Source organism: Bombina bombina, chromosome 9 (genome assembly GCF_027579735.1).
Source record: "Bombina bombina isolate aBomBom1 chromosome 9, aBomBom1.pri, whole genome shotgun sequence".
NCBI lineage: Eukaryota > Metazoa > Chordata > Amphibia > Anura > Bombinatoridae > Bombina > Bombina bombina.
In genome coordinates, this window is record NC_069507.1 from 40,426,760 (window position 1) to 40,439,115 (window position 12,356).

Sequence of the window (12,356 nt, forward strand, 5' to 3'; positions counted from 1 at the left end):
CATTTTATGCTGCTACAGATTCTCCTTCCTGCATCTGCTTGTCCTTGAATGAATATGCTGTACTGCAAAGCAGCAGATCTGAAGTGTCTGGAACATTTCCAGTGGTCTATCAGACCTCCCCCCTGTCTTCTGCATTTGTCCATCCTTCTGCAACCTCCTCCACCCCCACCCCGCATCCCACCTAGTCAAACCTTCCTAATTCATATCATTAATATTTTACAGAAAGCTTCTAGCAGTTATTGGTCAGACTGCAGTGCACCATATTGATAAGAGGCAAGGGTAAAGCTTTGCAAAAGTATTGCAATTGCTACCACCCTATAGAACTCCAGACGCACACACGAGCACCTTGATATTTAACTGAAGCATACCCCAAGCAAACATGGATGTCTTTAAGAAAGGGTTTTCAATGGCCAAAGAAGGTGTGGTTGCTGCGGCTGAAAAAACAAAACAGGGAGTAACTGAAGCTGCAGAGAAAACCAAAGAAGGGGTCATGTATGTTGGTAAGTGTGTATAACAAATAATGATCAGTACTGTGCATAGTGCAGCAATCCCATTAATTGTCCAGACCTGCCCTACCCAACCCAAAAACGTGCTGCTACCCTGTACATCTGTCATGCAGGTATCATTTATTTTAATATTGCAACATCAATGTAATTTATGCCACTTTGAACCTGCTTTTTTTTAATCTCATTCAAAAAACATTTTTTTTTATCTGTTTTTTTATTTAATTTTTTTTTGCTAGTGCATCTGAAAGATATTAGACAAAAAAAAGAACTTGTAGACACAGAAAGATGCAGAGTTACCTAGAAAACTATAGCAGAGCCCATATACTTTTGTAAGACAGAATTATTGTAGTGGATAATAGAGAAAAAAACAGGGGTTTGTGATAGAGAAGTTTAAATCATACACAACTGAAAGAAATATGCATTGTTTATATTATTAGAACATACAAATAGTTATGTTCATGCCACAAAGTGAAATGATTTATTTCATGAATCAAATATTAAAATTCTGACTTTAAAAAGTGTCATTGGCTTTTAATAATTGAATTTTGCTGGAAAAAAAAGTTAAAAAGCAGAATCTACCACTAATGTGTCGGTGATATTTTTTTAGTTCATGTTTAACAGCTCTGATAATTATGATAAGCTATGAATCAATTTGGGTGTGGCCACGGGATCATAGAAAATAAAACATGTAGCAATTTAATCAGAGGCCATATGTTTAATTGTAGGAACAGACTGTGTACATAGAACATATCTGTTCAACTGACTGCTCAGCCTTACAAACAAATAGCACACCTTTTGTTCTACAGTTATTTTGTTAAACTCTACTGTTTCCACTGGGTGGTAACTCCTTGCATGTAATTTTCATTAAAGTGTTTATATTTATACCTTTACATTTCTTGGTTACCAACTTTAGAACACAGCATCACATATACTTTAATGGTTTCTGTCTAACTGCCCTCTCCATGCTCTCCTCTAAATTGTATATATATATATATATATATATATATATATATATATATATATATATATATATATATCAGAAAAAAACTTAAATTGTATATGCAAAATAAGATAAATTATCACAGGCATTAATGCACTTTTCAATTTTTATATAAGTATTCACATTTTGGGCCATACAGCCCCTTTTGCTTAATAAGAGTAAATAACATCAGTTTACAGCTATACATTTGCTGGTTCAAGGTCAGTTAACAGCAGATGCACCAGATCTGTCCATTGTGCTGAGCAGTGGGTCCGGATATGAGAACAAAATCTTCAGTAATAAAATATTCTTAATTTATTACTTTATTTTATACATATTTTATAATATCTTTAAATGGAACAAAACAATTTAATGTTACATGTATATAATGTGACTTTTTATCAAGAGGCATTTATTTGTGAATGTATAAGTATAATAAATTAATCATAACAAATACTTTTGTGAACACAAATAAAAGCAATGTAAAAATAATACATTTACTGCTACCAGTAAAAACTTTCAATAACTATTTTTTATTTCAGTTAATCAATAAACATATATGTATACAGACTTTAGTTTTGCTTGCAAAAGTATTTGTTTTCTAGTTAACTGGTTAATAAAAAAACCTGATTTTCTCCAGATACGTATAAATATAAAAAGCAGCTAATATATGTCTAATATGCAAGTATAAAATATTGCTGATAATTTTTAATTATATATATATATATATATATATATATATATATATATACATATATATATCATGTCTATCTATCTATCTATCTATCTATCTATCTATCTATCTATCATCTCTCTCTCTGTCTCTATCTATCTATCTATCTATCTATCTATCTATCTATCTATCTATCTATCTATCTATCTATCTATCTATCTATCATCTCTCTCTCTGTCTATATCTATCTATCTATCTATCTATCTATCTATCTATCTATCTATCTATCTATCTATCCTGAGGTCTGAAGTGACCATACAGGGCAATAGACACTACACTCTCATACACTAATAAGCTTCATCTTTTACAATTATAGAAAAGGTTAACTTTATAATAGATATGAAGATGTTTAATTATTTGTATACAGGCTACAATGCACAAGAGATTTGGAAAAGATTAAAACACCAGGTAGAGATATTACCGCTTTACCTAACCATGATCAGTTGTTTGACAAGCTCATTTAATATATAATAAAAACAGAATATTACAAATCAGCAAATGATTGGCCAGAAGTCATATTTATCATTGTGCAAAGTGAACTGAAACAATAGCACACAGTTTAGTTGTGTGGTCACCAGCAATCAGAAAATGATATAAGGCTGTATGAGAATAAGACATAATTCACCCCTCCTGCGCTAATAATTCGGAGTTTATTTTCAAGCAATTAGCCGATACAGGGCTTGCGAGATCAAAAGCAGGTTTCTTGCAGTGTTGGAATCCCATGCAGGTCTGTATCTGTCATGGGGTGTGACCTACCACAAATAATAGCCAGCAAGCATTATACAAGGTGTGTCACAAACGACTGCTTTCAATGGCTTGCTTGGATGAAAGTAAAATTCCAGGTTTTACGCGGCCAAGGACAAAACCATTTTTTACATTAACAACATTTTTTAAATCTCTCTAGATTATCTGCTTTGTGACAAAAAGTTTTGCAAAGTTAATACAGCAAAAAATATTGAAAAAAAACAATTAGTTCTTTTTAAACTATCTACACTTTTCATATTCTATTATATTAAATACAGTATGTTAGTAAATATTTGTGTTTTTCATATTCATTTTTTTTTCACAATTATAATGGACAAAAAAAATATGTACTTTTGTGGCAATATCATTTTATTACTTTGGGACCTTGTTTTAAAATTCTGAGTGGATAGATGGACTGATAGATATATAAATCTATAGATAGATATGCAGATACATTTATAGATAGATTGATATCTTGATAGGTAGATAGATGATAGGTAGATAGATAGAAAATTAATGGATAGATAAAGAGATAGATAGAAGATAAACATCAATCTATGATGAATATAATTAGAAATATACGCTAATAATTTTTTTCTTTAATAAAATATCTTGATAAAAAAGATAGAATATTTAGTTAAAATATATAAAATAGTGTTTTTCATCTTATTGTTATAAATACTAATGTGTTTCTCTCATTTATATTTGTTATATTTTTTAACTTAAGATCAAATAATGAAAAGAATCATAGATACATAGATCAATGATCAGTGTTCTAGATGTCTATAATATTAATAAATTATCTTCTATCCAATAGGCAATGGATTGAATTGTTAGTCAAATCATAGACTGTAAAACATCAGTAAAAGTAGAAGGAGATTGAGACCTGTGGGGTGGATAAAACTAATGAATTATTTTGGATATCTAACAGTAAATATCGTTACAATATAGGTAGAGAACTTCACATCCAGTAATTAATTAGCGGCTATTAGTCTAACTATACACTGACCTCAGGAAGATCAAAAGAGAAATATAACAAGACAAAACATAAATATAAAATAAAAGATTAAAACAAATAAAGGTGTATAAATTGGATGGAGGAAGAAATAGATTTAAGGACATTGCAAGAGAATTAAAATAGTGAGAGATGATGTCAAGAAAAAAGGTTTGGGGGAAGCTTGTAAACCAAGAGACTTATCAAGGAAAGACAATCACAGCTGTTAACAACAAATTATAAGTTGAGCATACTTTGTTTATACTTTTAAACACATAAATCACATAAATTAGTTGTTCTGCAAATAGTATGCCAATAGTATGCCAATAGTATGCCAATAGTAAGCCAATAGTATGCCAATAGTAAGCCAATAGTATGCCAATAGTATGCCAATAGTATGCCAATAGTAAGCCAATACAATGCCCATTTTCATACAAAAAGAAAATAGAGAGATGCACTCAACTGAGACAGAACAAAAGCTAGAAAAACTTATGTGCTTCATCATAAGACCAGTATAACTAATGGTGCAGTCTCTTTTAGCTCACCATGCCTTTTAAAGAGGAGAAATATCTTGTAACATATCAGTCTGGTGCTGTCCAATGACAATCCAGCCCCAAAATATAAGGCAATTCTCCTCTGCATAAGAGAAAACAACTAACCCCAGACATATGGTTCAGCCTCTTTGGGCCTCGTCAGTATGCCCATTAACAGTTTAAATTCCCTTTCTTACTAGGGTTATGCTTGTTCCTATATGAGCACTGCTTTTGCTTGTCTACTCTACACTTCTTCTCTTCCCCTCAGTAATTGGTGACCCCTAATACTTACACATAGATAATCAGACAGACAGCATATGTGCATAGACACCAATCAAGGGCCCTGTTCAGTTCAGAAACAGCAGTATGTTTCTGGTCCAAACCTGACTTTAACTATGTGTTTCACCCCTAGGTAGTATATCTGGGCAACCAATAGCACTATATTAAAACGCTGTTACATACACTTTAATATTACCTTTAATTTTTTAGTATCAACATTTGTGGTACTTATGTAGTGTACAATACTACACACACACACATATATATATAATTAAATACATTTATACATTTTGAAGTTATTTTTTTCTCTAAACCTTGAGACAGAATCAATCAGTTTCTAAGTTTCTGTAACTTTCCATCAGACATGATAGAACGTGCTGAACTCAGCATCTTTACATTCATTTGTAAATAACACGGGTTTAGGGTGCGGTGGAGTAAATGATCTCTGTGGAACACACCTAGACTAAATCTTATTATTATGTTAATGCAATGCAGTAGATGAATGAGCCAGCACATACACAGTGCAACCATCTATGTAATTTACAGATTTGTTGTTGTTAATTACAACATATGTGTGGGCATCCTCTGTACAATATATGTATTTATTTTGTGCATAAAAGAAGATAGATTAATAAAGATTAGCAAACAAATACAAAACTGCTATTCCTTGAATGTTAATAAATGGAATCTGACTAAAGGGATAGTAAAGTCGTCTGTCTATCTACTTAGCATATACCAGCAAAAAATCTCTTCATTGCAAGTGATCTATATACAAAACACGTTATAACAGCATTTACCATTTCATTAGTAAAATTTGCATTTATTTGGAGGCCTCTTAAGTATGTTACTCTCATATCATTTGCTATAGTCAGGGACAGATGTAAATAAGGTCCTTCACTGGTCAAGTGACCACTGTGTTTTTTATTGCACTTAATTAAACATTGCAGCAAACTTACGGCTAGATTACGAGTTGTGCGTTAGGGTAAAAAAGCAGCGTTAAGAGGTCCTAACGCTGCTTTTTTACGCCCGCTGCTATTACGAGTCTTGAAGGTTTAGGGTCACCGTACACTTCTTTGGCCTTACCGCAAAACGACTTACGTAAACCTTGTTAAGTCTTTTTTCTATGGGATTTCCATAACACCGGTATTACGAGTCTGTCCTGCGAGGCCAAAAAGTGAGCGGTACACCCTACCCTGTCAAGAGTCCTAACGCATTTAAAAGTCAGTAGTTAAGAGTTTTATGGTACAACGCTGTAACATAAAACTCATAACTAAAGTGCTAAAAAGTACACTAACACCCATAAACTACCTATTAACCCTTAAACTGAGGCCCCCCGCATCGCAAACACTAAAATTAAATTTTTAACCCCTAATCTGCCGCTCCGGACACCGCCGCCACCTACATTATATGTATGAACCCCTAATCTGCCGCCCCCAACATCGCCGACACCTACATTATATTTATTAACCCCTAATCTGCTGCCCCCATTGTCGTCGCCACTATATTAAAGTTATTAACCTCTAAATATTAGTCTAACCCTAACACCCCCTAACTTAAATATAGTTTAAATAAATCTAAAGAACATTCCTATCATTACCTAAATTATTCCTATTTAAAACTAAATACTTACCTATAAAATAAACCCTAAGCTAGCTACAATATAACTAAGAGTTACATTGTAGCTAGCTTAGGGTTTATTTTTTTTACAGGCAAGTTTGTATTTATTTTAACTAGGTAGAATAGTTATTAAATAGTTAACTATTTAATAACTACCTAGCTAAAATAAATACAAAAGTACCTGTAAAATAAAAACCTAACCTAAGTTACACTAACACCTAACACTACACTATAATTAAATAAATTAACTAAATTAACAACAATTAAATCAATTAAATTAGCTAAAGTACAAAAACAAACAAACACTAAATTACAGAAAATAATAAACAAATTACAATATATTTAAACTAATTACACCTAATCTAATAGCCCTATCAAAATAAAAAAGCCCCCCAAAATAAAAAAAACCCTAGTCTAAACTAAACTACCAATAGCCCTTAAAAGGGCCTTTTGCGGGGCATTGCCCCAAAGTAATCAGCTCTTTTACCTGTAAAAAAAATACGAACACCCCCCCAACAGTAAAACCCACCACCCACACAACCAACCCCCCAAATAAAATACTATCTAAAAAAAACTAAGCTCCCCATTGCCCTGAAAAGGGCATTTGGATGGGCATTGCCCTTAAAAGGGCAGTTAGCTCTTTTGCAAGCCTAAACCCCTAATCTAAAAAATGAACCCACCCAATACACCCTTAAAAAAAACCTAACACTAACCCCCTGAAGATCGACTTACCGGTCTTCATCCAAGCCGGACGAAGTGGTCCTCCAGACTGGCAGAAGTCTTCATCCAGACGGCATCTTCTATCTTCATCCATCCGGCACGGAGCGGGTCCATCTTCAAGACATCCAACGCGGAGCATCCTCTTCATCCGATGACTAAAGACGAATGAAGGTACCTTTAAGTGATGTCATCCAAAATGGTGTCCCTTAGTTTCCAATAGGCTGATAGAATTCTATCAGCCAATCGGAATTAAGGTAGAAAAGATCCTATTGGCTGATGCAATCAGCCAATAGGATTGAAGTTCAATCCTATCAGCCAATCGGAATCTAAGGGACGCCATCTTGGATGACATCACTTAAAGGTACCTTCATTCGTCTTTAGTCGTCGGATGAAGAGGATGCTCCGCGTCGGATGGATGAAGATAGAAGATGCCATCTGGATGAAGACTTCTGCCCGTCTGGAGGACCACTTCACCCGGCTTGGATGAAGACTTCTTCCGGCTTCATTGAGGACTTCGGCCCGGCTTGGATGAAGACTTCTCCTGATAAGTCTATCTTCAGGTGTTAGGTTTTTTTAAGGGTGTATTGGGTGGGTTTATTTTTAGATTAGGGGTTTGGACTTGCAAAAGAGCTAACTGCTCTTTTAAAGGCAATGCCCATCCAAATGCCCTTTTCAGGGCAATGGGGAGCTTAGTTTTCTTTAGATTGTATTTTATTTGGGGGTTGGTTGTGTGGGTGGTGGATTTTACTGTTGGGGGGGTTGGTTGTATTTTTTTTTTACAGGTAAAAGAGCTTATTACTTTGGGGCAATGCCCCGCAAAAGGCCCTTTTAAGGGCTATTGGTAGTTTAGTTTAGGCAAGGGTTTTTTTTTATTTTGGGGGGCTTTTTTTTTATTTTGATAGGATTATTAGATTAGGTGTAATTAGTTTAAATATCTTGTAATTTGTTTATTATTTTCTGTAATTTAGAGGGTTTTTTGTACTTTAGCTAATTTAATTTAATTGATTTAATTGTTGTTAATTTAGTTAATTTATTTAATTATATTGTAGTGTTAGGTGTTAATGTAACTTAGGTTAGGTTTTATTTTACAGGTAAGTTTGTATCTATTTTAGCTAGGTAGTTAATAACTAGTTAATAACTATTCTACCTAGTTAAAATAAATACAAACTTGCCGGTAAAATAAAAATAAACCCTAAGATAGCTACAATGTAATTATTAATTATATTGTAGCTAGCTTAGGTTTTATTTTATAGGTAAGTATTTAGTTTTAAATAGGAATAATGTAGTTAATGATAGTAATTTTATTTAGATTTATTTAAATTATATTTAAGTTAGGGGGTGTTAGGGTTAGACTTAGGTTTAGGGGTTAATACATTTAGTATAGTGGCGGCAACGTTGGGGGCGGCAGATTAGGGGTTAATAAGTGTAGTTAGGTGGCGGCGACATTGGGGGCAGCAGATTAGGAATTAATAAATATAATGTAGGTGGCCGTGATGTTAGGGGCAGCAGATTAGGGGTTCATAAGTATAATGTAGGTGGCGGCGGTGTCCGGAGCGGCAGATTAGGGGTTAATAAGAATAATGTAGGTGTCAGCGATGTTAGGGGCGGCAGATTAGGGGTTAATAAGTGTAAGATTAGGGGTGTTTAAACTCAGGGTTCATGCTAGGGTGTTAGGTGTAAACATAAATTTTATTTCCCCATAGGAATCAATGGGGCTGCGTTAAGGAGTTTTACGCTCCTTTATTGCAGGTGTTAGACTTTTTCTCAGCCGGCTCTCCCGTTGATTCCTATGGGGAAATCGTGCACGAGCACGTACGACCAGCTCACCGCTGACTTAAGCAGCGCTGGTATTGGAGTGCGGTAAGGAGCTACATTTTGCTCAAGTCTCACTTCTTGTCTTTTAACGACGGGTTTGTAAAAACCCTTAATACCAGCGCTGTAGGGAAGTGAGCGGTGAGGGAATACTGCCTGTTAGCACCCCATAGCCTCTAATGCAAAACTCATAATCTAGCCGTTAGTTAGGAGGTGGGGAAAAGATTCATGGTCAGTTGGATGTTGCAATTGCCTCTCCAGTAAAATGTATGTAAAAAAAATGGATGATGTAGGCGTACAGCTAAGAGAGGCTTTAGAGACATGGATCTAATATATGGTCTGATGAGGGCATTTTGCTGACAGGGGCTGCAGTACTTAGGGTCTGATCTATGGTCTGATAAAGGACATATGTCTAACAGGGGCAGCAGTACTGTGGGTCTGATCTGTGGTCTGATGAAGGCATATGGCTGACAGGGGCTGCATTACTGTGGGTCTGATCTGTGGTCTGATGAGGACATATGGCTGACAGGGGCTGCATTACTGTGGGTCTGATCTGTGGTCTGATGAAGGCATATGGCTGACATGGACTGCGTTAATGTGGGTCTGATCTGTGGTCTGATGAGGACATATGGCTGACAGGGACTGCGTTAATGTGGGTCTGATCTGTGGTCTGATGAGGACATATGGCTGACAGGGGCTGCGTTGCTATGGGTCTGATTTGTGGTCTGATGAGGGCATATAGCTAACAGGGGCAGCAGTACTGTGGGTCTGATCTGTGGTCTGATGAGGACATATGGCTGACAGGAGCTGCGTTACTGTTGGTCTGATCTGTGGTCTTATGAGGACATATGGCTGACAGGGGCTGCGTTACTGTGGGTCTGATCTGTGGTCTGAGGACATATGGCTGACAGGGGCTGTGTTACTGTGGGTCTGATCTGTGGTCTGATGAGGACATATGGCTGATAGGGGCTGCGTTACTGTGGGTCTGATCTGTGGTCTGATGAGGACATATGGCTGACAGGGGCTGCGTTACTGTGGGTCTGATCTATGGTCTGATAAAGGGCATATGGCTGACAGGGGCTGCGCTACTGTGGGTCTGATCTGTGTTCTGATGAGGACATATGGCTGACAGTGGCTGCGTTACTGTGGGTCTGATCTATGGTCTAACAAAGGGCATATGACTGACAGGGGCAGCAGTAGTGTGGGTCTGATCTGTGGTCTGATGAGGACATATGGCTGACAGGGGCAGCAGTACTGTGTGTCTAAGGGCATATGGCTGACAGGGGCAGCAGTACTGTGTGTCTGATGAAGGCATATGGCTGACAGGGGCTGCAGTACTGTGGGTCAGATCTGTGGTCTGATGAAGGCATATGACTGACAGGGGCTGCAATACTGTGGGTCAGATCTGTGGTCTGATGAAGGCATATGACGGACAGGGGCTGCAGTACTGTGGGTCAGTTCTGTGGTCTGATGAATGCATATGGCTGACAGGGGCTGCAGTACTGTGGGTCGGATCTGTGGCCTGATGACGGCATATGGTTGACAGGGGCTGCATAACTGTGGATCTGAGCTATGGTTTGATGAGGACATATGGTTGACAGAGGTTGCAGTACTTTGGGTCTGATATGTGGTCTGATAGAGGGCATATGGCTGAAAGGTGCTACAGTATTGTGGGTTTAATCTATGATCTGATAAAGGGCATATGGCTGACAGGGGCTACAGTACTGTAGGTCTGATGTAGGTGTACAGCTAAAAAAGGCTTCAGTGCCATGGGTCTGATATATGGTCTGATGAGGGCATATGGCTGACAGGGTCTAAAGTACTGTGGGTCTAATCATTGGTCTAATAAGGACATATGGCTGATAGGGGCTGCGGTACTGTAGCCTGATCTGTGGTTTGTTGAGGGCATATGGCTAACAGGGACTGCAGTACTGTGGGTCTGATTATTGGTCTAATAAGGGCATATGGCTGACAGCGGATGCAGTACTGTGGATCTGATCTGTGTTCTGAATGGGGCACATGGCTGACAGGGGCCACAGTAGTGTGGGTCTGATCTATGGCCTGATGAGGGCATATGGCAATGACTGCAGTACCGTGGGAATGATCTATGATCTGATGAGGGCATATGGCAATGGCTGCAGTACCGTGGGTATGATCTATGGTCTGATGAGGGCATATGGCTGACAGGGGCTGCAGTACTGTGTATCTGATCCGTGATCTCATAACGACATATGGCTGACAGGGACTGCGTTACTGTGGGTCTGATCTATGGTCTAACAAAGGGCATATGACTGACAGGGGCAGCAGTACTGTGGGTCTGATCTGTGGTCTGATGAGGACATATGGCTGACAGGGGCAGCAGTACTGTGTGTCTAAGGGCATATGGCTGACAGGGGCAGCAGTACTGTGTGTCTGATGAAGGCATATGGCTGACAGGGGCTGCAGTACTGTGGGTCAGATCTGTGGTCTGATGAAGGCATATGACTGACAGGGGCTGCAATACTGTGGGTCAGATCTGTGGTCTGATGAAGGCATATGACTGACAGGGGCTGCAGTACTGTGGGTCAGTTCTGTGGTCTGATGAATGCATATGGCTGACAGGGGCTGCAGTACTGTGGGTCGGATCTGTGGCCTGATGACGGCATATGGTTGACAGGGGCTGCATAACTGTGGATCTGAGCTATGGTTTGATGAGGACATATGGTTGACAGAGGCTGCAGTACTTTGGGTCTGATATGTGGTCTGATAGAGGGCATATGGCTGAAAGGTGCTACAGTATTGTGGGTTTAATCTATGATCTGATAAAGGGCATATGGCTGACAGGGGCTACAGTACTGTAGGTCTGATGTAGGTGTACAGCTAAAAAAGGCTTCAGTGCCATGGGTCTGATATATGGTTTGATGAGGGCATATGGCTGACAGGGTCTAAAGTACTGTGGGTCTAATCATTGGTCTAATAAGGACATATGGCTGATAGGGGCTGCGGTACTGTAGCCTGATCTGTGGTTTGTTGAGGGCATATGGCTAACAGGGACTGCAGTACTGTGGGTCTGATTATTGGTCTAATAAGGGCATATGGCTGACAGCGGATGCAGTACTGTGGATCTGATCTGTGTTCTGAATGGGGCACATGGCTGACAGGGGCCACAGTAGTGTGGGTCTGATCTATGGCCTGATGAGGGCATATGGCAATGACTGCAGTACCGTGGGAATGATCTATGATCTGATGAGGGCATATGGCAATGACTGCAGTACCGTGGGTATGATCTATGATCTGATGAGGGCATATGGCAATGGCTGCAGTACCGTGGGTATGATCTATGATCTGATGAGGGCATAGGGCTGAGAGGGGCCACAGTATTGTGGGTCTAATCTATGGCCTGATGAGGGCATATGGCTGACAGGGGCTGCAGTACTGTGTATCTGATCCGTGATCTCAT

General features: G+C 38.3%; 1 protein-coding gene across 1 annotated transcript in view; it reads left to right on the forward strand.

The window, feature by feature from the left end:
• The first annotated feature begins 212 nt into the window (after positions 1-212).
• The window catches only part of SNCG (synuclein gamma), a 31,479-nt gene continuing 19,335 nt past the window's right edge, over positions 213-12,356 (forward strand). Inside the window, exon 1 of the mRNA XM_053691617.1 lies at positions 213-500. Within this exon, the coding sequence (XP_053547592.1) occupies positions 380-500 (121 nt within the window). The 5' untranslated portion in view covers positions 213-379. The remainder of the gene's footprint in view (positions 501-12,356) is intronic.